A 27879-nucleotide genomic window follows, 5' to 3' on the forward strand; every position below is an offset into this window, starting at 1 on the left:
TCTTAAATACTGCGTTTAAAAACACAGTAAGATTGTTTCGTGTACATTGTACATACTGGATGATATATCTGGAAATACATAAATCAGCTTTGCATGAGTTACAGCACATAAAATGTATAAATACCACCCGCGTTAAAGACTTTTGTCTCCAGCCTTTCAAACACGGACAAACACCTGCAGAGTGTTTAACAAATCCCTCTGCCGAAGCCTCCATCCTCCTCCTCAGAAGGGATTCCCACGGCCGACAGACCCATCAGGCTGTCTACAGCCCCGCGCCCATCCCTCCCCTGCCCCTCCTCTCCGCCGTGCTGCCATGTCCCTGCCTGCCCGCCCCTCCCGGGGAGGTTTCTAAACTCCGCGGCTCGCCCAGGGCCCGCTGGGGCCGCTCCGCTCCGCTCCGCACCGCCCCGCGCCGCCGCCCTCCGGCGGGGACCGGCCCGCCGCCCCCGCCCGCCCCCGCGCTCGGCGGAGCCGCGGCCCGACCCCGCCGCCCTCCTGAATATTTCATCGGCGCTGCCCAACGGGATGCCCCGCCACTGACTGCTGCAAAGGACCGCATCCCGCCGGCGGCGCGTCTCGCTGCTTCCTGTCTCTTTCATTCTTCAAACCGCAGCTTTTCATTTATTCCGATAAATAAATAACTGATTAAAAACAAAGGAAAGAAAAAAGCAGCAAGAGCATCTCTCTTTTGTATCTGAGCAGGTGGGACTCCTGTGCAGGAGATTACGGAACACAACACAAGAAGGGCTCTGAACTCTTCCGAGCCCAAAGGATGAGCCGGCAGCGGTTTTCCTATAAAAATCCGATCCCGGGGCTGTGACACACTCGGAGGAGCGAAGGCGTCGTCAGCCTCACCGGAGGCGTCCCCGCTTTGGACACCGCAAACCCTCGCTGGCGGAGGGGGAACCAGAGCGCCTCGCCGGCCAGCCCGCGCTCCCGGCCGCAGCCTCCCGCCGCTGGCCGCGGTGGCCGTGGCCGCCCGGGCGGCGCTGGGGTCCGGCCGCCGCCGCGGGGCGCCGCCGCCGCGGGGCCCCGCCGCGCCCGGCACCGCTCCGCCGCAAACTTTTCTGCCCGCGCCGTCCTCGCCGCCGGCCGCCGCAAGGGACGGGAACGGCGCGGGGGGCGGTCGGCATCGTCTCCTCGCTCCCCCCGCTCTCCGGCGCCGGGCGGCGGCCGCAGCCCCAGCCGCACCGCCGCCGCGGAGGCAGGCGGCGGCCCCGGGCAGCCCGAGGGTCCGCATGGCCGCTGCCCTTCAGCCGGCGGCGAGAGCTGCTGGCGCCGGCGCGGCGCTCCCGGGGCTGTTCTGAGCCGGCGGCTCGCCCTGCGGGATGTGGCCGGCCGGGGCGGGCGGCAGGCTGCCCTGCCCGCGGGACGCGGCGCTGCGGCGGGCGGCGTTCTCCGGCAACCTCTCTGCGCTGCCGTCCCACCTGGTGCCGAGCGGCAGGAGCGTCCGCGTCTTCATCAGCGCCAACCCCGAAGGTAACCGCGCCCGCCCCGCAGCTCCCCCTGCCGCCCGCAGCGCCCGCCGCTCCCCGGCCGCGCTCCGCCGCCGCTGCTCCCGGGAACCCCGCTCGGGGCCGCGGCGTGGCCACACCGGCCCCTGCCCCTCTCCGAGCCAGGGCCCCTCCGTCCGGTGCGGGGCGCGGGGCGAGGCGGCCGCCGGGTTGTGGGGCGGGCTTTGCCGGGTGTGGGTGTACGGGCTCGGAGGTACCGGTGTACTCCGCTCCTTAAGTTTTACGTCCGTAAATGACACGCCTGAAAGGCACCGGGATGCGGGGCATCCTCTCATTTTTGCGCTGTCGGGCATCTGGAGGGCACACCGGGATCTGGGGACACGGAAACGGGCTGCCTTCTAGCGGAGGGGAGGCTTTTAGGGGAGGGATGTTTTGTAGAGCTCTCCTGGGGGGTCTGGTTAATAAGTTTCCGATAGGTTTCATAGCACAATGAAAGCAGATCTTAGCCGGCTGAGGCTACAGCTAAGGTGATCCTTTGATCCCGGCTATACTCTGCTTCCAAGGAAGCCTGCCTTGAAACCTGCAGTTCTAGCTAAATAAAGTTGGGGTCGTATACCCAGTATCGGAATTAATTAGGCATCCTGCTGTTTAAAGCCTATTTTTAAAATTACCCTTTGATTCGAGGAATTTGCATACATTCAGGAGGTGTCATTCCCACTTGTAAGATAGGAGCTGCTGAAGCATATTCCCAGTTGAAGCACGGAAATAACAAATTAAGCATTCACACTTATGACGTTACTTGTCTGTAAAAAATGAGCCCACTGTACTCACAATTATCTTTCACACCACCACCCACCACCTTCCCCCCAACACTTCTAATTCTACAATACTGTCACCTTTTATGCAAACATCGGAGAGCTGAAAATCATGCCTGAAACGACAAAATAGTTTGAACTTTGAAGTGAAAATTGTCTTGGCACGAATACTTACGGGAGTATGAGAAATAGTGCTCACAAGCAAAAAAAAAAAAAAAAACTGGGCATAGTACTGCTTTGAAGAATTCCCACACCTCCAGCAATTCTTATTTGCTTTTGACACAAGGAAACTCTCAGCTCTCATATTCAACATCCCTGTTTATTTAAAAAGATGACATTCTTTAAGGAGGGCATGAAGATGTTTGCAGTTTATTGCTGCAATCTAAGCAAAGAGATATAAAAATAGTGATAACTGAAAAAAAATCTATTTGGCTCTGAAAGAAAATTACTGTGGATTTTTAGAAGATACGTTACTCATTGGAAATGGATTTCTGCCAGCATTGCCTTAACTGGGAAGCTGCTGATGCCTCTGCATTTGATGTGATTGGCATTTAGGGTAGTTTGGTATGTTAGCTAGATATTTGCTAAAATAGAAAACCCACTAAACTAATTCTAAAAGTTGAGATTTAAAGCCATATGTATCCATTTCAAGGATTTTACTCTGGAAATGTAATTTGAAAATATCAACCTTAAAAAAATCCCAAGACTGAAAGAACACAATTCGAACATTTTAGGAGTGTTTACATTATCTTTGTTGTATTCTCACATGTTTACAATGATTAACACTCTTCATGCCAAATATTTTATCTGTGACATTGCTCCTCCTTTTAAAAATGATAGTAGGGGAACAAAATTTCAGAGTGGTCACAGGTTTTGTTTACGAACATTTAAGGACTCTCAGTGACAAGAAACAACCATTACTATTTATTGGTGATAGTACTGTTGTTGAAGTATTACTGACTGAATGTGACTTTTGAAAAAGGAAAAAAGGATAATCAAGAAATTGGCCTTTAATGGCATTTATACATCATCTAGTAAAGTACTTTTTGAAATAGAACTGTTGTTGGCAAAACACTTGAAGAAGTTTATCACGGTGCCAAAATTCTGGATGAGAAGGTTGAAGTATTCCTACTCAGTAAATCTTTTAACATATTCAACTACAATTTATATTTGCATGACTAAGGCCTCTCTTGTCAATTTTCAGCATCTCACCACAGTTTATACCCCTTTTCTTCTTGATGCAGAGCATTCCTGAAAAGGGCAGTGAGCCTCCAGACTCACAGAGGTAGACTTGAACTGTGGTGTCAGAGAAGTGTAGGGATTAATCCTGCTAGCAGTCACAAGAAAAATTTATTTAGTACTGAAAGTGTACAAACCTAGAAGAAGTTTTCTTGAATTATTATCAGTAAGTGTGTAGGGGAGAACTCTGGTAATCAGTGTTTGGTCTGTTCTTCATAAACATAATTTATTATGACTGAAATATATTATGGTTTTATTATGCAACTAGGAAAGTGGTTATTTGAAAAATTTCTTAACTAGAAGTCCCTAAAAAGAACAAGTGGAGACAGTGAGCATGGGCAGTAGGAGCAAGATTGCTTCATTTTGCAGTCGTTTTCTAAAGGAAGTTTTGTAGATAAATGAAACTGTGTTTTCCCCTAGTAGTGAACAGTATTCTCTTGCTCAAGTTGTTAATATCAATTAATCTATCTTCATATCACTGAAAATGACCGGATTTTTAGAAACATGGAAGTTGTTCTATTATTTGAATACAAATAAATCTGTTTTCACATTTCAGTAGACATAGGCAATCAACAATATTTTGAATATGTATTTAAATAGGCATTTTGTCTAAGAGAGGTTCGAGATTTTTATTGGTTTTGGATATTTTCATTATTTCAAAGTGATAAGAAAAGTCATATTTGCCTGATTGTAGTAAGTGCTTTACTGTTCCCTGTAGAAATCTGTGAACTGTTAACAGCAAGTCAGTTAATGACAGTTTCTCTGCTACTCAGTAGTGCCTCTGTAGATGACTGCCATTAACATACAGTTCATGTGAAAAACAACAGGTATAAACTCCCTTATGGTTCCATTACATGGAACTGTGATATCAGCCCTATATAGGTTCAGGGCAGTCCAATGATTCTTGGCACTACTTCAAAGAGAAAATTATTTGAGTTGCAAAGTTTCAAGAAACTCTGTGGTGGTGCAAGGAAATATTACAAGCTCTTGTTGAAACTGGTGCCTAAAATGGAATTTGTCTTGAAAATGAAATCCAGTGAATTGGAACAAGCAGTCAAAACTCTGAACATTTTAAATCCTTTTGGGGGAATCAGCCCTTTGCTAGTTTGACTCAAAGTCCTATTACTGCTTCAATTAGTCAAGACATGGATAATTTTTTTTACTCTGACCTCTTGGAGTTTTAGTTGTGAAGATGCCTTAGTAATCAGTCAAAACAAATGAGTGCACTGACAAGGGGATGTGTACAAAGCCAAATCCTACACACAGGTGGTTCCACTGCAGACAGCATGATAATACCTTTCTATAGAACCTGAGTGTGTCCTGACACAGGTGGTGTTAGCCAGCCTCATCTCCAGGTGTAAGCAGGGTTGCACCCAGCACTTCACACAGTAAGGATGATCCCTTCCCCAGCCATTCTTTCAGCTACATACTGCACTCTCCTCTGAGCAGCACCCTTGCATATCTCCTAAGTTCCAGCACTGGATTGCTGTTACTGGATTTTGACAGTTCATAGTTTTTTAGCCATTTTTAGCCTATTAATACCCTCTAGTACAAACAAACAACTTTGATGAGATCATGAACAAGATCTGTTTTAACAGCCCTGATTAATTCCTCGTGGTTTCTGTGCCTCCAGTACCCATTTTTTAAAACCATTAAACCAGCTACTAGTCTTGACATGATTAACAGTCTTAAGTATGAAGTCCTATGTAGAAATAGAAAATTAAGACCTTATTCTATTAGAAGATACTCCTAATGTTACCACCACTTTCATGATTCTGTTGTACAAGCAAGTATAAAACCAGCCTCTACAGCTGTAACTTCACCAGCTTTCCCATAAATTGCCAGAGTGAGGTATCCTTGTCTTATGCTATTGAATGACTTTGAGTTTTCTTGATTTATTATTCAGTTTTTCATCTTTGTTTATTTCCATTGACATGCATCATCCAGAACATCATATTAATTTAAAAAACATTCATTCTAGTGAAGTGTATGTGATTAATGCCAAATTTACTTATATTCTCATGATACATAAAGCAAAATTGGCAGCAGCAGTTAGTTTTGCTGACTAGAGAAGAATTAAATAATGACTGCAGAAACAGGTCTTACCAGTGTTTTCATCTGGACCTGTTGTTGTATGCTGCTTTGCAGGAATTACATGTGGTTTTTTTTCTACGTTGTTGTACATGTGAAAGAAAAAAAAAGTATTGTGAATTTGTAGTTTAGGACATGATGGTAGATGAAACAGATGAAGAATTATGATTGCTTTAATTACAAAGTTATTGCCATATGTGATAAGAGAAAGGCATAATCTGGCATTCTTAGCATGTTTGAGGTCTGCTATATTATTTTTACCTGGAATATTGTCTTCCTTAAGGAAAATATAATTTAGGAAATGTTAAAGTGGAAAGATATTCAAAAGCCAGAGCAATACTTAGTTAATGATGGTCCATTCTGACGGGTCCCAAAATACCATATGGTGTCCCTACTTGGATACGTTACATGAAGATCTTTTTATAAAGACAATTTTATATAATCTGAGTGGAATTTATTCCTTAGCTAAAGAAAACCACAGATGTTCAAGTGTATGAAATTGCAAAGGAGGTGTTGCGGAGATGTGGAGACAAATAACTCCAGGACTTTTTTTGTGCTAAGTGTTAGTTCTGGTTACCTAATTTTGTACCTATTTCTGGTCTTGTGTGACGCACATCACTTGTAGTGTTTAAGAGTCAAAAACCAAGATACCATTTGGGGAAAAAAATTAAAAAGTTTTAGAGATAAAGTATCTCAGAGTCCGGGGGAGAAAAATCATCCAAGTACCCAGGTTTGGTGTGAACCTTGATTTGAAATATGTCTCATTTCTGGACATCCAGAGGTTAGAGATACCAACAGTTTGTTAAGTTGGAAAGAAACCTGCCATTTTCAGTACTTCTGCTTCTATGTATAATTTTCTCTTTTCTCTTGTGCTATGAAACAACTCCACTGTTTGTGTGGTTGAGCAAAAAGCAAGATCTGACTTTCCTTGAGACTGTTTGACCAAGTCTTATGTAGGCTTTAACGTTTTTGTAAGGCAGAACCAACCAGTACAAAATGGTTTTTTGCTAAGTAGATCCTCAAGCCTTTGTTCCTGTTATTCTGGCACGCAGATAAACTCGAAAAACTGTAATAATCTGACAATCTATATAAAAAGAACTGTTCTTCATGCCCTCCTGTACTTCATGTGGGTTATCTGCTTATGTAGCCTGTGGACTGGGATAAGGATTTCCTCTAAATGTACCGAATATGCAAATGGCAACACTGATAACTTTTGTTTCATTTTCCACAAAATTTTCATTCATGTACTCAAAAGGTAAGATGTGCATTTGGCAACAATACTATAATCAAGACTTGTTGGGTAGGGTTATTTTAATAAAAGAGCAAGCTATGTAATTTCTTGGGTTTGTGGCTTCTTCGTAATATTTAGAAGTAAGCAAAATTACCTGAAACTCAATCATCTTCCTGGTAGCAACACCTGGAGTTATCCGCTTCAAATGGATTAGGTATTTACACTATCTGCTTAAATTTTTTTACCACATGTCCATTATTTTTAATATTTAAAATATTGTAATTTTCTGTAATTTTATGTATCTATAGTTGTCTATACACACATATGCACACATACACATAAATTATATAAAATACTCTAAGGTGTGTAGGATGGTATAAATGGATGTGTGACACTCAAGTCGCACTGTCATAGACTATATTCAAACTTGCTGGTAGTGCTCAGTTCTCTTGTGAGAACTGAGTATGTTCAAAGGGCATCACTTAAGGTTGTATTTCTAGCAGTGCTGAAGAACTGCCTAGATTTTGTTGAATGCTATTGTAAAAGTAAAAGCTTTGCAGAGGAGTGTGATTGCTTTTCATAGCGTTGACGAAATAATATTAAAACAAACAGAACCTACAATTTCTTCTTTTTTTTTCTGACTTGGCAAATATTGCTTTATTTCTTCAGATGTATTTGCACACTAGACCGTGCCTTGTTCTTGGGGCCAGTGGCTTTTTCTGAGTGATGAAGGGGACCCTTGACACAGTTTCTAAGTACAGTGAGGGACAGTGAAACAAGTGTGCAAATTCCATGTGACATTAATTTCTCAAATAATGTATTAGATGATGAACAGATTGAATTTGGTCCTTATTGTGAATTGCTCCCTCAGCAAGGTATGAGACCTTTAAATGAGAGACAGCACCAAGCAGGCAGCATCCCAGTGCCTTCTTTTCTTCCTGCTCAAGGGCAGTGGGATGACCTCTCAGCTGAGCAAGTCTGCTGGGCAGCAAGCTGAAGAGGATTTCCAAGGCTGTATTTCAAGGAGGCCACATGTATTCTGTGGTGGGATTTGTGTAATCACATAAGAGCAGTGTAGTACAAAAGGTACATAACTGCCTAGGTTGGTATCCTATCTCTAAGCTTATGCAGCAAAATAATTCCTCTTAAGAAACTTGAGCATACGTGACAGTGTGGACATGTGTCCACAGATGTGTGAACATGCAAGAGGAAATCCTAATTAGACTTGGAGTTTTGTTTGGAGAATTTTAAAATATATGTCACATAAAGAAACTTCAAGGAGTTACTAAACTTCTAATTCAAAATATAAGGGCAGTGCCCAAGTGGTAATTTTTTCCACTAAAACAAAATTTCTTTGAATTTAGTTGAAAGAGTACTTTGTGATGTGATATCCTTTCAGGCTGCAGTAATAATACATTAGTGATATCTACCTACAGTAATTTAAGATTTTAATATATTGAAGGTGGTAGATATAAATATAATATCATAAATAGTCATGTGCATGAATTACAAAGAAATCTGGCAGATTTTAATATAGGCAGCACTGTTCAAGAAAACTGCTTAACAATTCCTTTACTGGAATTTGAATTAAAGAAGGATAATAATAGATGGAATTAGAGAACATAGTTTAATCATGGTTGTGTCAGTGCTCTTCTAAAATACTCTTATTAATATAGGGTTTGTATCAGAGGTAAGTTTTTACTTTAAAAATCTGTAGTCAAAAGGGGAATAGGGCTAAATCACAGGTAGCTGAAAACAAGCAGTGGGGCAGAGTAAATAGTAAGAAGTCCCAATCAGTGCAGTGTACCCATGTACATGCTGCTGTGCTGGGTAAGAATGACATGTACCAAATGTAACTTTTGTAAGCCACCTCATCACCACCATAGTTAAAAGGCTCTATCTATCTTTGACCTGGTCTTAAACTCCCTTTATCACCACATGTTACTACCCTCTGTTGGAGATGGGACACTGTGCTGGACACACCTTAGGCCTGAGCAGCTACAGTCATTCTTGTGCAGAATATGCATGCAGAGAAAAAAAGTCACCTTTAGAGACTAGATTTATCAGAGTGTTCAAAATGCACTTCCTGCCAGAAACTGGAAAGACTAGCAAATGGCAGGATTTCCATACTGAACTTAATCCAGAGTCACGGTGTTGTATGTATCAATTATTGGGACTGATCAAAGAGCTAAACAGGTCAAATTTCAAACTGTCAGAGCCTGTCAAATACTCTTGTTCAGCCTGCTCCTAGCATTTACTGGGGTGGCAGAGCAGTCTTCATTAAAGTAGCACTCCTCTGTGTTATGATGAAACCCTTGAAAGTATTTATTAATGGAGCCCATTTCACCTTACTAGCAATTGAATACCTTCACAGTCTCATCTAGGCTTCATGAATCTCCAAACTGAAACAGGTGTTGAGATAGTTATTATAGTATATATATGATAAATAGCGATATTATTTGTGAAATTCTTAATTAGTCTCTAACTAGTAATGTTTTACAAAACATTAAGATGAAAGGAGAATTAATGACTAAGAGCCCTATCTGGACAGCTTTAGATTCAGAGTTTAAAATTAAGTTTAAAATATTAGATTAAGATTACTTTTAAATGACTGAGAACCAGTGAGTAACCATATGGGTTAAATACTTTTAGATGAGAGGAGTTATCCATACTTGAAGAGTTATGCAAATGAGCTGTTACATACAAGACAAACGAGAAGCCAATGCAGTAAGATCAGGCTTAGTGAGTGAGACCAAAGGAGTCCAATACTCCACTCTGACCCTGGCAATTTCAGATGTATGATGAAAGAATAATAAATCACAACAGGAACAAAATTATGAACATTATGTCTTTGTGCTTAATAACCTGTGAAGCCCTTTGCTTCTATGAATTTGTCTAGCTGAGTTACTAATTAGTCAGTAGTCTTGGTACTTGTAACAGCCTTTCCAAATCTTGAGATGGATTTTTGCCCAGTAAAATACCTAGTCCTGCTAACTTTAGTGGAAATTTTTTATGAACAAGACCATGCGTTTTCACCCAAAGAAGAGATCTCAAGAAACAAATGTGGGAGTATCTGTGGAGAAGGGGTACCTAGAAGCAGATCTCCCTAAAAGAGTAACATTATCCAAAACCATCATTGTAATGATCCATTTTTGTCTGTCTATATACAGAGAGGTTAACTGTGAAGATCTAGGTATCCAAATGTCCTTATTCCTACAGAGTTATTAAGATGGAGCTGTAATAAGAAATAAATAAGGAAATGACAGCATTCAACAATCTAAGGAGCATAAGGTATGAAATCTGATCCAAAGGACTGTTATGCAGGACTCTAATCTAAGGGTTACCTTATTATCAAGAAATTTTGCACCTAACTATGCCAACAAGACACATCTAGAGGATCTTGCTTTACTGTCATAATTAAACGTAAATCTTGTATGACCACTTTATAAGTGATTTTCTTGAAATTCAAGAGTTAATATTTTTATTTTTAATACCTACTACTGCATAAAGGCCCCACAAATTCTAGAAAAGGAGATCAAAATAAAAATGCTTTCTTCCTTGATAATAGTCCGGGTGGGTAGATTCACAGCCTGTACTATTCTGGCAAGACAAAGTAGTAAGTTCTGAAGAAAATTTCCATTTTTCACTCTAATATTTCTGATAGTTCAGATACCAGTGAGCAGTAGGTGTTGATCTTTTTAGGAGTGGTTGCTAGAAAATACTGGGAAAATTATAGAACCATTATTATTTGATAATGGTCTTGTTTTATCTATAAATATATTGTATTACATTTTAAAGTGATGAAGAATTATGCAGTGCTCTTGAAACAAGTTATTGAAGCATTTCTGTTTGTGTGATCCCTAATTTGGTACATCAAAACACTAGTATAATTTGGATCATGATTTACTTTGAAATGCAAATAATTTGCGACATGGGATTATAAAGAACTAAGCCATCTGTGTCATGCAAAGTTAGTGCCATGATGTGCCATCTAAAGCAGGTATGTGTGGCTGTAACAAAGGTCCAAAGGGCTTTAGACAGCTATTTCATTAGTTATTTTTTTACTGTGCAAATCACAGACTAGAGGGGCTGCAGGGGACATCTTGAGGCTTTCAGATCTGTCCTGGTGCCTGAAGCAGGAGCAAGCATACCTGTGCCATTCCTGATAGATTATCTTACTCTGCATGAGCTATCTCCAAACCAGTTAAGAAAATACATAGGAAAGCAGACTGTACAGCATTCTGCAGTGGTGTGTCTTCAATATTACTATGGTCATGCTTACAAGCAACAGACAGACACAAAATAAGCTCATTAGTCAATAACATTAGCAAAAGTAAAATATTTATTGAAAACTTCCTTGTTTAGAATGAGTTTCAGTAACTTTCATTAACTGGTGTATGTAATTCACAAATTTCTCAAATCCAGTCTCTTCCTCATCATCCTTTTACCATGTCAGGAACTCAATCTAATAATATAAATCAATAAACTCCTGTATGGATAATTTTATCATGGATGTATGTCCTGCAGTGGTCTGCTTGTTTCAGGTGAAGCTTTTCTGGAAATGAGGCATTTATGAAGTGTCTATAGTGTTATGGCTCATGTTGCAGCTTTTGCTTTGATGGTTTATTTCTGAATGGAAGGAGGAGACACATTTAAAGGATTTCTCTTATTTACCTGGTGATTCGTTGGTCTGGTTTGTTTAATGTCAGTCAATGAGTTAAGAATACTTTTCAAAAGAGCCTAAAAGACATGTAGAAAACACAGTTCATCATTTATTCCTCCCTTATATTTTAGAAAACAGAGATTAAAATGCAAATAATCTCTTTACACTCTACCTGTTTTAATTAAAAATGTTCTATTTTACACTTTCTATAATCAATCATGTATAATATTGTATAATTCTATTAAGTAATTGCATTGGTGGTATATTGTTACAATGTTAATGCCACAGTCAGCTCCTTACAGTCATTATGTAAATTCAAAATAATTTCAAACTAAATCTCCAGTTATAGATTTAGTTGCCTTTAACTGTGTGTAGTGTAGCAGATAAAAGATTAATTTTTCTTTATTCTATGGCCAAGGGACAAATACCTTTGCAGGCACTGAGAAAAACTGATAGTGTCTGGCAGTACAAGAAATAGAAATAAAGTCAAGTCCACCCTTTCACCCAGATTCTACACTGCCATTGAGACCATAGCATCACAGAAGGTCTTTATATTCCTTTAAAGGTGATTGTAACTCAGTGGGTATTATTATTAGGAAAATAAGAGCAAAGAGTTGGGGAAGATGGCTAAAGTAATTTGAAAGTGCTAATCTGGGAAACATTCTGGAGTTCAGTCACCGATTAATTAAATTGGTATGCCATTTGGAAGTTTTCTTTAAATATTATTTTCTGTATCATATTTGTATAAGGTACTTGTGAGAAATTATACTTAACTTGTTTCTACTACATCTGCTTCTCAAAGTGACTAGAATATGTGTTGTCCATTTTCAATTACTAACTCCTCAAGATGGTTAAACTTCAAATTTACTGTTACTTTTACATATAATCAACAAAATGTGGTTACCAAGCGGAAAAAATTAATTAAACTTAGAGTAACAAAGCAATAGCTAGGAAAATCAAGGCATCAGAGGAATAATTGACTGATAAAAACAGGTACATTTTAGAATTTATTAAAAATGGCCTTTTCAACTGGATTATATAATCTTCACTAAAAATAATGCTTAGATGAATCATTAGAATTGGAAGGGTAAGGAGAACAAGGTCTGATAAATCACTCTTCCTTTACATGTCAATCACTGTTTGCCTCTCAGACATTGCATAATCTATCAAAACGAGCCAGCTTTGTAAATTGTTTGGCCGTGTTCAATGAATTTCAGTGCAGACCCTACCTGGAATTCTCAGTTTAAAAACTGCTGTGCCACAGGGCCTGTGAGTGGGTGTTGATACCTAGGGTGAAATTGTCTGTCAGTAAGTGGTCCTTTAAAATCAGTTGAGATCCTCTTCTTCAGGCAAGCAGTGTTTGAGTTTCTAACATCCCTCCCTCATGTGATCCCATTTTCCTGGGTTTAATGCCCTCTTGCAGCTGCTCTCCTTTCCTGGGGTTGTCATTTCATTTATTCATCTTTGATAATAGTTTCTACCACAACCATGAGCTATTGTGACTGTTCAGTGATGTTATTAATCCTCTCCATTTAGCATCAAGGAAGAAAATCTGTTGCAAAGAAAACTCCTACTATATTGATGCAAACTTACTGCACTGATAGCAAGCAGCAACTCATTCTTATGTGGGTGCTTCTGCACACCCAGAAGTGAGACTTTTTCATCTTCTGGCATAAAAGTCTTCACATCTTTCACTTGAAGCCCACACAGTAGGCTACATTTATCAGTCGTGCTTTTCCAGTTGGCCCAACCGACCTCACCAGTTTTGTAGTGATCCAAACTGTGCTGTATTACATCAAACTTAAGGAAGAGTGCAAGCTGGATTGGAACTCCATGACTTGTGCACCTAAAGTAGAAAATGCAGATAAGGGAAGGACAACTTTACTCAAGAGCCAACAGTGCTTGCAGAGCTCTTCCATTGTTTTGCAGTACTGCCAGATGCAAAGTCACATAGGAATGTTTATTGGAATTTCTTCAGAATGAGGTGCATTTAATAGTCTGTACTAGACTGTACTGTGAAATAAATGTGTGCTTCTATGAGACTGGATTTCTTGTAGTTTTTTAGGGCTCTGCTCTGCTTTATGCTTTCTCAAAGCCTAGGACATACTAATTCATTCTCTTCCAGCACTTGAACCTGCAGTTAGGAGGAAGAATGTCTGTGACATCCCATTGCTTTATTGACTGCCACAGCCTCATTACCTTAAGTGCCTTAGTAACACACCCTGGTGGTTTTCTCTTTGGTCTAGTGATGTGAGGAAAAAAAAGTGGCAAAGCTATTGCAGTATACACATAACTTAACTTTTAAAAGCATTTTCCAGTGTTGTAAGCCTTTTTTCTGCTTTCTGGGAAATTCCATAAGTTTTTGAAGTCTGAGTTGACACCTCTCAATGAATCAATGGGCTTTTTGCCCATGACTTTGTTACTGCACTGGCCCTTATTTCTCTCCTCTGTTATTCATTTTTCGACAACTCGTTCAGAACTCTTCCTTTAGATTTCACAAGTAGTCTTTCTTTCATGTTAATTTTGATCACAGTAGCAAATTCTTGTCCTAACAGGCCTTGTTGTTTTCCAGTGCTTATTTTTCACAACCTTTGGTGGTCTGCAGAGATAATTTTCAGATTTAATTTGTGTGCTGTGCCTTCAGTTTCTCCTGTCACATTATTTAATTGTACCACAATAATGGCTTGCAAATTGTCATGTTTTCAGGAGCTTTTTCTCACTTGCTTTATTAAATGAAAGAATTAGACTTTTTTGAATTAGACTTTTTTGAATTCTTCCACTTGTGCAGTGCAAAAAGGTCTCTCCCTGCAGAGATTCTGCCTTCAGCCTGCAGTGTTGCTGAAGCTCCTGGTGTTTGTGCCATTTGTGTGCAGACACGTTTGCATTTCTGTGTTTGCCACAAACCACACTCAGGGGACACAGGGACACCTATGCACCCAAGGAGCAGTCTAGGGAGAACATACAGACTTGGTAAAGGATTCTATGTCACCCTAACTCTTCTTGTTTTATTTAAGAACATCTGTGTATGAGGGTGCTGTGTTCCCAAGTGGCAATGTGAGGTTAATTAATTAGGACACGTTATGAGATAAAATTCTGCTTTGGACTCCTCATCCATATCGTCACCACCAGAGTGACACAAGAGTATGTATTGTTTATTTACTGGTTGATTTATTTATGGATTGAGAAATTTCATGCAGACTCTGTGGAAGTCAGTAAGTATATCAAAATATAGAGGTTTTCAATACATGCCAAATGTAGAAGTTCATTTAAAATCTACTGAGACTAGCAGATATTTCCATTAACTTCACCAACTTTTTGATGCAATTCCAGATATATTTCATGTAAGCATGCTGCACGCAAAATAGAACTGTCAGAAACCAACATTTGTTTCAAATTGGGAAGGCAATCGTGTGAATAATGAAAATTTGAATCTTGATATTTGGATATAGGAACCACTATTTCCCTTCTCTTATATCAGTTTAGTACTTAGATATTTAGTATTAGCTATTAGTTTAGATTTAGAGTATTAGATATTTCCCCTAAATTATTTATTTTAACATGGGTCTGGACCCCTCTGATTTTACCAGCCAACCTTTTTTTTCTTTTTTAATTGTTTGGGTGTTAAACCAATAGGTGGCACTGGTTAAGCATATTAGAAGTCAAGACGTAGGGTTTTTTTATAAAATGACACTGTAAACTCTGGCCATTATAATTTTTTTTAAAATTTAAAAATATAAAAATGTATAATTTTAAAAATACATGTTGTATATGTTCACCTACTGTTTATGTGGTTTTTTTCCTTTGTCATCTTATGGATCTGACAACATGGAACATTTCAGAGAAAACTATGCCTCATTTTAAATCAGGTATTGTTTGATTTGGGGCTAAAGAAGAAGGGGTAATTGCTGCAACTAGCAGTTTTAGGCTTATAATTACACCCTACATTTTGAATCCTGCCTAGTTAGGTCTTTTGTTTTGAAAGTTTGTTTGTTTAAGTGTTCTGGTGTAGATCACAAATTTGTAATCACATCCTGTCATTTCTTCCCGCTTGAGAGACACATTTCAGAATAACTTACCATCTTAATGTTATTTTTCATTATTTCTTCTGGCTTTCATGACAAGCAGAAATTCCTTTAGGCTGAAATGCTTAGTCCAGAATTGTATTTATGTTTTTTTGAGAACTGAGAAGGTTGAGTCACGTAGACTTTGTGCACATCTCATGAGAGAGCTCCGACCATCAGGTGGATGAGAGCACGCAACTGTGTTACGTCACAGTAATGTTGCAGAGTTTTTCTGATCAGAATTTATTTGGATGGTTAGTTATTTGTGGGGTTTAGTTGAATTAATGAATGGTCTTCGGTCTGTCTTGTTTCTTATTTGCCTTCCAGACATCCAGTAGAGACCTCAAGGTTGGCATTGTTGTTCGAGGAAGGGACAGTGGGACAATTGACCCAGACCAGCCTGTTCCCAATTCCTGGTCTACCTAATCTTGGGAAGCTTTGGATGCCTATTCTAATGCTCTTTCCTCACAGAAACTCCAAGGGAAATAAATGACAGCAGTGTCTATGGATTTAATTTTCTAGGAAGGCAAGGGTAGTAGGGAGCTCAAGTCTTTTTTCCCCTCTCTTACCTGCTATATGATTCAAACCCAGTTATTGCTTGCAAAATGCTCTGAGATGAAAGGCATTCTAGAAATGAAAACTATATTGTTTTCAGAGACAAATTTTCCATAATATTTAGGGACATGTAACCTCCTAGTATCTGAATTTTTTTGGTAGCACGGATAATGCACAATGCTGTTGTGCATTATCAATGAAAAGGGCAGTTTAAAAGGAATAATTCAGTTGAACAGTCATATGAGTCAAGAACGTACTAGCATTAACAGACTTGGCAGCCACTTCTTACTTGGCATTGCTTTTAAGTAATTAAAGTGCAGAAATTCTCACTGCAGTTAATAGACAACAGTTATGAAATACCCACTTTTTTTAATATTGTAATGAATTAAAAAAATCCTAAGGCAAGAATCTGTTCTATCTTTTTATCAAATCTAAGCCTTTAGGAAAGTCTGAGAAAGCAAATAGTTGGTTATCTTAGTGGACATGCATTCAGGACTAGATCAGAAGTTCACTGCTCATCCAGAGTTTCCATAGTTGCACAAGAGGCTCCAACATTATGTTAATAAATGTAATGGTGTGAAATGGGCAGGAGACTATGGCAGCAGAGAAGTGGGCTGAAAGAATGAAGTGAAAACCCCCAGCCAGTGTCTGTCCTGACCTGCAAAGCATGATAACAGTGACAATGGAGGAGGTGATACAGGAATTGTTTCTTCCACCTGTACAAGGAGCTGCTCTGTCTTGGAGGACTGCCTGGAGGTGACACCTTTAGACAGCTCTGTGACCCCACATGACATTCATTTCTATCTTGAACAGCTGCAAGAGCAGCTTTTTTCTTTTTTTCCCCTTTCTTTTTCTGCCTGGGTTCTTCCAGATTCAGCTGCCTGCCTCAACTTGTTATGTCAGTCAACAATTTTCCTGCTGGCTCTCTCAAGCTGGGTATTGCAATGTTCCTCTGTCAGTCAAATAGTGGCAGGGCAAACACCCTCCCTGCTTAGGATTTTCCTCTGCTTGAGGGCCTTAGCTTGCATCATGCATGGATATGGTTACTCACAGGTTACTTTTCCATGAATAGATTTGTCAACTTGACTATGCTGCTGCTTGGAGCGTGGTAGAGTGGGATTCGCTGTCCCCACATTGGCACCTCCTTTGCAACACATGGTAGGAGAATGGGGCTGAGCAATCCTTGTTCAGCTGCATCAAGCCTTGACTGAGTAGAGTCAATGTGTGACTGCAACCCACATACATGAAAACAGCCATTGGCATCGCTGTATCTGAACTCAGACCAGTACAGCACCAGCAAAATGATAAACTATTTGGTCTTAGGACTTGGCAATGGGTGCTTGGAAATGGGCAATTTCCATTAGGCCCATGTTAACTCTTTCTGTTCATTTGCATATACATTTTGAAATTTTCTTCAACAGGGCTGTGTTCCATGACTTATTTTATCCCAGAGATGAATGTTTGGCAACTCTTTGTAAATACACATCATCTGTTTACTAACACAAGTGAAAAACGTACTTGCTCTATTAAAATAAAATAAGTGACTTGAATAGTAGAACAGCTTGTGTTTGAAGGTCAGACTTTGGCATGGGAATAGTTCACGCTGAGAAGTAGCACCCTGGCATTCTCTAATGAAAACTAGCAGTGATTTGACTGAGCTAGAAGCCTTCAGAAATCACACTGCACACAAACAGTTGTGTTTATTGGACAGGAGAAAAGATGTAGATGGATGTGTGACTAATTCAGTTCAGTCCTCAGGATTACCCTGGGGAACACGAGGAGAAGGAGGGTGCACTGATATTCTCAGGCAGTTCAAAGGGTAGGGGTGGGCAGGACAACGTGGGTATGGAATGGCTTAGGAGGCAACCACCTAGAGATGGCTCTTGTATGGAAGATGTGCACTCAACAAGTCACTGTCTTGTGGGTTTGGGTTTGTTTAAATACTGGAGACAAGCTCAGGGTTGAGGGTTTTTTTTAAGTTTTCTCTTATGCTTTTTCAGGTGTAGTTTCATACCTACAGTTTATTGTGAACTATTCTTTGTATTTCTGAATATCAGAATTAACATTAAGAGGTGTAGAAAGCTCATCTCACAACTACTGTCTCATTTTTGCTGCTAGAAGAATGTAATTTAGTTAATATGTTCATCTGCAGCAGCAGCCTGGAAGGTGGAATTTGCCTGTGTGATGTTGTTAGGAACTGCCAGTTTCACAGATTTGCTGTCACTTTAAATCAAGTTCGATTATATTTAATTAAACCAGCTTCTCTGCCATCCATACTAATTACCAGGGTTCATCTTAACTAGATACACTTCTGTTTCCTTAAAGTTTCAAAGCTTATTTCAAATACGGGAATTCTTAATATTAATTAATATAAGCACGAGACTCAAATTCCAATTAGATATGCACACTCCATTAGATACGGAAGTAGAAAGAAAAACATAAAATGGGTATGCCAAGGGTCCCAACCACAGTTCTAGTTGAAGGAATGTTTTATCTATTTAATTTTTAAGATATTACAAAGTAGCACTACTCCTGCAGTGTGTTGTTTCATTTTCTGAACAAGACTCTACATGTTAAGCTGCAGGGAACAGTGCCATGTTCTAAAACTAGAGCCAGTGGGGTTCTGCAGTATAAATCCTATGGGCATAAACAAAAAGTAGGAGAAAATTATTTTGTCTGTTGTAAACCTTAGGCAAAATATATCCCATTTATCATTTAATTATGTTCATTCTTAAATTCTGCTATTTTTTCCAATGCTTCCTTTTAGTTGTTGTTCCTGCAACTTAGCTTGTTTTATATCCCTAGTAAGACCATTCTGTCTGCTGTCACATTTAAGTAACTGCAAACAAAACTGTGGATTGTTGCTTCCTTAATAACCAAGCTATAGTCATGCTTGATTTTGATTTAGAAAGGTAAGAATCATTTTGATTTGTCTCAGTTACTGACTAGTAAGTTGGTTTTCAACAGAGTTTATTCTACTTGATCGTGAAGATATGTGTTTTCATAAACTTGCATGCCAAGATTATCCTGTGTTAAGACAAAGAATCTTCTATCACTGATTGATCTAAGGGTCTCAGATATTGTGAAGGTAAATAAATGAAGTATTTCAAATGAAGCAAACTACACATTTAGGTTTTATCACAAGGTACAGCAACACCATTTCTTTGGAGGCAAAATCATATTGCTGTGTTGGCATCGTGCAAACCTCTGACTAATTAGCCTTGTTAGCTGTGTACTACATTCTGCAAGGAAAGGATGACTTAGACACTAAAGTATGAGAGAAAATTAATGACTGTGGATCCTACGGAGGGAGCAACTCATCCATCCCTTTTATGTACTAACACAGACAGCTCTGAGCTGAGAGTGCTGGTTTTTTCATTCCTAAATATTTGTAGGATGTGTCCGTATTCAGCCATATCTGCAAGTGAAGTGAATCTCTTGATCATCACTATCTAGTACACTTTGACTCACATCATAGGGGGTCTTGGTGTGCATGAATTGAATTCCTTTTAGATAAAAAAACAGGAAGACAACTCCAGGTTCTCACCAAATGCATTCCAAATGTTGGGAGGTTTGAGCTCAATGTAAAGTAAAATGCCCTGAAAAACATATGGCATGGACATTGGGTCCTTGGCACCATCTATTTTACTCTACAGCTTTGCTCCCAGTAGCCCAGACAAGAGCAAAAGTCTTCCCAGGCAGTGTAGAAGCAGCCTGGATAACAAAGCCAAACCTGCAAGTTCTCCTGAGGATCGCTGCAGGTTGAAGGGGGGGTACACAGGTCAGGTCACTTGGGCTAACCTCGCTCCTCAAATGCTGTCAACAGAAACTTAGTCGATCATGAACTTGTCTTGAAGAGCTCCAAGGACGGAGGAGCTTGTCCTGATGTCCAGCCTGAACTTCCAGGATGTAATATGTTATGGTTGTCTTTGTTGTACTTTCTGGCATGAAGAGCTTGGCTCCATCATCTTTGTAAATGCCTTAATTGTAGGCTGCATTGGCTGCCTCTCACACTCTTTGCTGGACTGAAGATGCCCAGACCCCTCCCTCTCTCTGGGTAGGCCATGTGCTTTTGGCCTCTGTCTCTACAGCTTCTCCAGATTCCTCCCCACCCTCCTGATTTGGGATGCCCAGGGCTGGGCACCACGCTCCTGTGTCTCCCTGATGCTCCTTAGTGTCAGGGAGAGGAGAGTAATGACTGCCTGATGGAAACTGTGGCTACACTCATCCAAATGTAGCCCAGAGCAGGTCTCAGTATTACCAACAGTGTTCAGATTGGGTGTGTAAGAGCTCTACACTTTAGATTTAGGACCTCGACTTGCGTGGTGTGTGGACAGTCAAATGGAAAGCTGGTGGTGTAGCAAGGACTTTAATGCTTCTTGGACCATTGTCAGAACACATATAAGCAGAGTGTATTTTAAAATATTAAAACATAAATACTTTGTATTACATTATTTCGCTTAGAGGGGATGCTTTCTGAAAGCATCTCTGACTTTTTTGCACATTAGAAGTTTGTGAAGGAAGAACTGTGGTAATTCAGATAAATTTAATTAAATCCGACTGTACTTTTGAGCCTTTTGGTATAGACTTTTTTACCTTGATGAAGATTTCAGGAGAAATAATTCTCTGGATGTTTCTGGATTGCTTTCTGTTCATGCAAATAAGTGGCAATTATGCCACACATTTGGGTAATATTTCCAAGATACACTTAAATAGTGAGAAGGATGTTATTAGTTTGGTGTAATAAATTAAATTACAGATTTCATACTTTCCTGGATTTTTTAAGATAAAAACATTGTATATCTGTGACCATGATTCTGTGAATAGACGTCTAACTCAGGTATATCAGCTGTGGTTCTGATTGTGGCTCTAAAGCGTTGTTAGGTGTCTCTTATTTGCAACAATATGGGAAAGGTCAAATCAATTGTAATCTGTTGTTTAGTTTCAGTGCAGTTACACAAATCATGCATTACCTGCAGTAGATGTTCTCCATCATTCATAAATTAACACTTCATTTTTCACCACATGGCACTCAGAGCTAGTGGTTTACAACAGTTATGTTCTATTTTTGGAAATAACTTAGTAACAGTGCTATCGCTGTGTCATCTCAACTCAGTTACAATATAGCAAAATCGTAGTCTTGTGAAAGAGAATAAAATTTATTATCTATATAAGATTTCACTGCTAACCAAATTTAATTGATATTTGACCATATGTGCAAGTGGCATATTTTATATAAATGTGTTCAGATTAACTTGGATGTACTGAACTTAATAATAATTTTGATGTCATTGCCACATGGTACTTCATTATCAAAACATGGTAAGAATAACATAATATTAGAACTGAGTAGTTGGTATTATGGGAGGAATCACCTGGGCGAAAGATAAATAATGTTATTATGATAAATAATGGTTTTAAGGTACTATTAGATTAAAGATGGTGAAGAAAGTGATATATTTTAGACTATGTTGTTAATTCGTGTTATTGATTTGTGTCTAAGTATTGAGATTTCTTTTATCTTTGGTATATCTCCTTTTTTTCCATGGTGTTTCTTATTTGTAAAATTCAGCTTTCTGGAAACTAAGTCAAAACATTATATAAATTCTGACTGCTGAATTACAAAATTAATTCAGCTCCACTGAATTGTAATATACTGCAACATTAAAATGTGTATGAAGCATAATTTTGACACATGCAAACATATTTATGTGATTTTACATGTATTGTTACACGTGCTAACGCTTCCGTGTGTTTGTACAATGAACAATTTGGGGCTTGGATCCCAAAACTCGATTTTCATTACTGCTCTGTGTGTGTTAAGGGATCATTTTCAAGTCAAAAATCTGTATCCTTGACTAAAAGAAGAGTTTCTATAAATATTGTTAATAGTATCTTTTTCCACAACACAGATACAATAGCAGAAAGGAGGGCCCTAAGAGAACACGTATATCCTAAGCTGAGAGAATTCTGCAGAGAAAACTATGGCCTGGAATTTCAGGTAGGTTTTGTTGTGTTGAATCTTGCATTACTTTATCTTGAAATTAACTCTTTTTAGAACAGATAACATTTTAAAATATCATTGGAAAAGTAGAAAATTACAAAAACTTTCAGAGAATCACACGCAAAATTGTTGGGGTTGGAAGGGACCACTGGAGGTCATTTAGTCCATTCTCCCTGCAAAAGCAGGTTCACCTGGAGCAGGTTGCATGGGATTGCATCCAAATAGGTTTTGAATATCTCCAGGGAAGAGGACTCCACACCTTCTCTGGCCTGTCTGTTCAGTGCACTGTCACCCTCACAGTAAAGAAGTTCTTCCTCATATTTAGGTGGAACTTGCTGTGCACCAGTTTCTGTCCCTTGCCTCTTGTCCTATTGCTTGGTACTACCAAGAAGAGCCTGGCTACTTCCTCTTGACACCCACCTTTAGGTTATTTGTGTGCTTGGATAAAATCCCCTCTCATTTGTGTCTTCTCCAGGTTAAAGAGGCCTAACTCTCTCAGCCTTTGATGTACTTAAATTATTTTACAAGCAGATTTGAGGTAAAATCTGAATAGGTGAAAAAGCACCATCTCTATTTTAGATATTCAGACTATATAAGAAGACTTAATGTTACATCTGAATGACTATGTTGTGTTTCTAGAAACCATACTTAAGTTTCACTGTAATGTATAAAATCATTTAACCAAGTGAATACTGAAACTGATTAACAAAATGAATTGAGCATGGTACATTTTTATTGTAATTATATGGAATTTGGTTTCTTTAATGTCTACTGTAGTGTTCCCATTGCTTCTGAAAGTTAATGTTTTCCTTTCTGCTGTGAGAGACATAGACCCATACACATCTTTTGCAAGAGCCAATTGGTAATAAAAGAGTTGTATTTGATTTAAAACAGGTGTGTTTGGCATCACTGGTACTTTAAATCAGGTGTGTTCTAATTCACAGTCCCTTATATGTCAGCAGGCCTGAACTGTTTCCTGCTAAGAGAAACAAATGCCGCTTGTGATGTTGTAAAAATGTTCTTTAGTTTTCAAAAAATTCTGGCTCTGCATCCACAAGATTTCCTTGTGTACTTAGTGACCCCAAAAATTCATCTCTCCAGAGTGTAGCTTAGTTGCAAACAGCTAATGCCTTTTATGCAACATCCTGTTCCTCCCAGTGTATTATTCTTGATTCATGTGCAGCTGGTTTTTAATCAAAATAACAAGTTCTTAAATTACGATATTTGGTTTTAATTCCCTGAGTCACAGTGAAGTTGCTGAATCTGCATAGTGGTAAATTCCAGTGATTTTTGATTATTGCTATAAAAGAATTTCATCTAAGGGTCCTAGCTCATCAGCTGATTGGGAAGTCCCAGCTGCAGTGGTACATGAAAAGAATAGCAAAAGATATTTAAATAATATTTTTCTTGTATTAATACCATGTGATTGATATTCATAGAAAATATTGACCTTTTATTTCTGTGATCTTTGAGGAAACATCTTGGTGAGGGACATGTCTCTTCCAAGTATATCATAATCCAGTGAATTCTTTGTGAGAGGACACGTCTTTCTTCAAACAGATTGTCATGTAGTTTCTAGGGGAGAAGTAATTAAGTTTACTCTAGCTGATATTCATGGAAGCAAATTATTTTATTATATAGTTTCAACACCAGGAGCATCTTTATGTGATATGAGGTCTGAAAGACAGCTCTACTGCCACAGTTCAGAAAACTGCTAGAAAGCTATCACATATCACATCACATTTCACATATCTGTGGAAGCAAAGTAGGAATATGTACAAAAATATCCTAGGAGAAGTAGTAAAGCTTTTTGAAAGAGACACTGACATAGACTTTAGCAAGACTTTTTTTTTATTTCAATCCTGATACACTAAATTTCTTAGGTTGGCATGCAAAGTCAAGACTACAGTTTTTACTGCAGTGCTAAAGTATTATGTAATTTTCAGATACAGGGATAAATTTACATTTCTCTTTACAGAGCAGAGCACATCACTTTTCATCCTTATATGTAATCTTCAAATAAGAATTACCTCACATGTGACTACTACAGATGCACTATTCAGGACACTCTCTACCTAATAAATCGTGACCCAAATTAAAAATGTTTGACTGCATGCATTACTCCAAGTTTCACTGAGTCACCTGGCTACACTCAAAATTACTTCAGTTGTTGCAAAGCATGAGAACTGTGAGGTGTCATCAATCTGTTACTGAGCATAGTCACCATATGAGTGGAAGCAGAACTGACTGTATTCAATCACACTCAGTTTGTTAGCTTGATGGCCTTTTTTTCCATTGTATCAGAAAATATTTCAGAAAAAGACACACTTTTTCTTAGCCACACTTATTGGCTAAGAAAGCAAATAAGATGAGCAAAAGTCTTCCAGAGTGCATGGTGGTTTTGACCTGAAATACAGTACTTTTACAAGAGAGGATGGAGAGATTAAAGAAAGTAGTTGTAATTGAAAATTTTGGAAGGATAACCAAACATAGGTAATTAGCAGTGTACACTTTTATTCTTCAAAACAGTGAACTGTTTCAAATAATTTTCATTATATTTCAGGATATATATGCTAGAAGGAGAGTAGAATTTTGCATGAATGAAATTTTTAGTTCCTTTTTAAGCTCTTGGAAGTGATAAAAATAGAATAATTTTATCTCCTAAGCAAAATCTGTGAAACTGTGGGATTGGTAGGACAAAAGCTAAAGTAAGCAAAAGGAAACACTGAATTATGAATGAAAAGTCTCTTGTTAGGTGGCTAGTGTGGAATTGAACTAGACCAGTGTCAGTCTGCTGTGGGTAAGGAGCTCTTCCAGAGGGCACTAGTTGTCATATAACCTTGACAGCCTTACTGAAAGTTTGAGTGAGTGTTTGTCACACAGTTTTTCCAAGCATAAGTAAAAACATACATCATAATCAGATATAAATGTCTCCTTGTTCCATTTCTTTAATTTTGTAAATCCTATTTATTTTAGCTATCATAATGAGCAACTGATGAGACCTTACTTTGAAATTATTGGTGTCCTCAGAAGTTTGTTCAGTAAAATATTTACTCTTGCAGGACAAAATTGTGTCATGTTAAGATACTGTGCACCAAAACTGTTACCTCATAAAGTAACAAGCAGCCCCTGAGCCCCTATGATTATCTGGTACTCCAGGGAGTTTCCTCTTCACATTTACAGAATTAATGTGATTTCTGAACAGTTAATTAAAATAGAAATTGCTTTCACATTTCAGAAGAACATCAGCAGCACAATAAATTCATTCAATAAGTAATTAAAACATTTTTTACTGTATGCTAAGATCTGTAGGTGAAGTATTTTATAATAAGAATATTTAAGCTTTATCATACATCATGCAGGTAATCAGACAGATGAATACAATGTGAAGTTCAATAATAAAGTTGTATTAATAAATAACAGAAAGTAGAGAGGAAGAAGGGAACACTTTTTTCCTAATAAAACTAAAAGAGAAAGGACAGAAAAGAAATCTGTGCAAGTGAGTGAAATAGGAAGGTTATTTGAAATGCAGTTTTGTAGAGCAGAAAATGCATGATCCAGCAGAATTTGCAACAGAGTTTCTGTAAAAAATAAAGGTATTGAGTGTATTTTCTTGGCAGTATCAGCTACACTTACACTGCCAAGTGTATCATCTCCGCTTACACTGCCAAGAAAATACGCTCAATATCTTTATTTGCACTCAGTGCATTGCATACCTGGGTTTTTTCACTCATCATGAGTCACACAGGACACTACCTGTCATGTTTAGTAACAATGTGCCTACTCCAGCAGACACTGATATGAGTCACAAAGTTTTAAGGCCTAAATAATCAATGAGACTACTGGTAGTGCAATTACACATAGGCATAAATAGCTCTAGGATTTGGTCTTCAACTTTGGTATTGGTAGCAGAAATTTCCCAAGAAGATTAACCAGCTGTGAACTGCTGAAATTTAGTTTTGCATCAAGTCATTATTAGTTCTTATATTAAATCTTAAGGCTAATTTTATAATCTGTTTGGACAAGAGCTAATTTTATTATTCTGTTTCTTGCAGAGTGCTTACACAGAATAAACAATATTAAAATAAACTGTAATTTCATAATATAGTCATGTATTAATACAGTTTTGTTTGGTTTTTTAAACTATCCATTTGGACTTTTGTTAAAGTTACATACAAGATGATAAAAATCTGTAGTAAATGAAAGAAAGTAGCCTGTACTATGAGTTTTGTCCAAAAAGTAATTCATACATATGATCACTGTCTTTTTAAATTTGATTTCCCACTGTAAGAATTCAGCCTTTTAGTTAAACTATGCAGTGAAATCACAGGTCATCACTTAATTTGTTTAAATAAGTATAACATGAATAGTTTCTTGCAGGAGTTTGTTTGCAACTAATTAGAGTCACAAAACTGAGTCTGTAGCTAAATATGAAAGGCTGGACAGAAAGCTCTCTGCCACTGCATATCTCTACAATCTCTGCTTCCAAGGTACAAAGATCAGCTAACAAAGGAAGTATGATAATGTAAAACCATTCCTATTCTTTCTTTTGAGCCATGTGCACAGGATGAGTTTATATCCTGTGGATACTAGTGACACTTGTGTCAAATGTCAAGTCATGGTCTTGACAGTGAGATTCCCATTAATTTTCATGGAGGCAGGATTTTTTTCAATTCTTTTGTCATTATTCTTACCTCTCCATTATATGCAATCTAGTAGCAAATAAAAGACTACATCAAATCAAGATCTTGTCATGCTAATCTCCATATGACTATGAAATGAGAGACTGTCCCAGGAGGGACTATCTGGGAGGGAAAGTAAGAGGCTGGAATTCTCATTTATATGAGAAAACCCTGCCAGTCTGTGTAAGGACTGGTGTAGACCTCATTGCTTTTTACCACACTGAAGAGCAAAGCTTAGTGCACAAGATGTTGGCAAAGCTAATTTTTAATTTGACTGGTAGAAAGGGCTTGTGGTAAGTAACTACGTTGCACACTGTTTTCCAGGTCATAGACTTATACTGGGGAGTTGAAGCAGACGAATGGGACAGTCCTGAGCTGCAAAAGACTCGCATGAAGCTGCTTGAAGATTGCTTGAAAAGTTCTGCAGGTCCATGTTTTGTTGTGGGTATAAAAATAATGTTTTCTTTTGCAATAAAAATGTAATGTTATCTATCCTAACGTGCATGATTCAGTAACAAATGTGTGATTTTCTTCTTTCTAAAATACTTTATGTTTATTGCTGTGTGTTTGCTATGCAAGTATTTCCCTATGCAGCTCTGTAGATTAACACTGATTACTCAGTATTAGTGGAGAGGAAGGAAGGATCTTTAATCATCAATCCTCATAGCAAGATGGGTATGACTGTACTCCTATCAAAACAGAACTAGTGACAATTTGTTTAAGGAGGCCACAGTTAATTAATTCTTGGTACCTCTCACACATGCATTTTCAGCTGGCCTAGAAAGACTTACAGAAAAGCAGCAGCAGCAAAGAACTATCTGCTCTGATCAGCATTTGCTGTTTTGTGTCATAAACCCAGGGCAATTTAGGATGCCTGGTATTAGAGAGTGAAAAGTCTGGAGGTCAGTGACAACCTGAAGAGGCTCTGAGTCTGTGGTATACTCATATGCAACTGATGGTTCTCTCCATCATCTCTTGCTAGACTTCAGTGCAAAACAGTCTTAAGACTATGCCTTCATTCTGTCAAATTTTCTATAATACATTTGCCAAGAAAATACTTTGCAAAAGGTACGAAGTTTTTCTC

The 27879-nt window shown here is 38.7% G+C and overlaps 1 protein-coding gene across 3 annotated transcripts in view; it reads left to right on the forward strand.

The window, feature by feature from the left end:
- Nucleotides 1-1328: 1328 nt before the first annotated feature.
- NWD2 (NACHT and WD repeat domain containing 2) overlaps nucleotides 1329-27879 on the forward strand; it is a 52499-nt gene continuing 25948 nt past the window's right edge. The window contains exons 1-3 of one of the 3 annotated variants that reach the window (XM_014871005.2): nucleotides 1329-1479; nucleotides 22022-22110; nucleotides 27120-27236. In XM_014871005.2, the coding sequence (XP_014726491.2) occupies nucleotides 1329-1479; nucleotides 22022-22110; nucleotides 27120-27236 (357 nt within the window). Of the gene's footprint in view, nucleotides 1480-21290; nucleotides 22111-26962; nucleotides 27241-27879 lie in introns of those variants that run through there. The other 2 variants (XM_088163254.1, XM_088163255.1) reach the window with 2 other exon arrangements.

This window comes from Sturnus vulgaris, chromosome 4 (assembly GCF_052056855.1).
Source record: "Sturnus vulgaris isolate bStuVul1 chromosome 4, bStuVul1.hap1, whole genome shotgun sequence".
NCBI lineage: Eukaryota > Metazoa > Chordata > Aves > Passeriformes > Sturnidae > Sturnus > Sturnus vulgaris.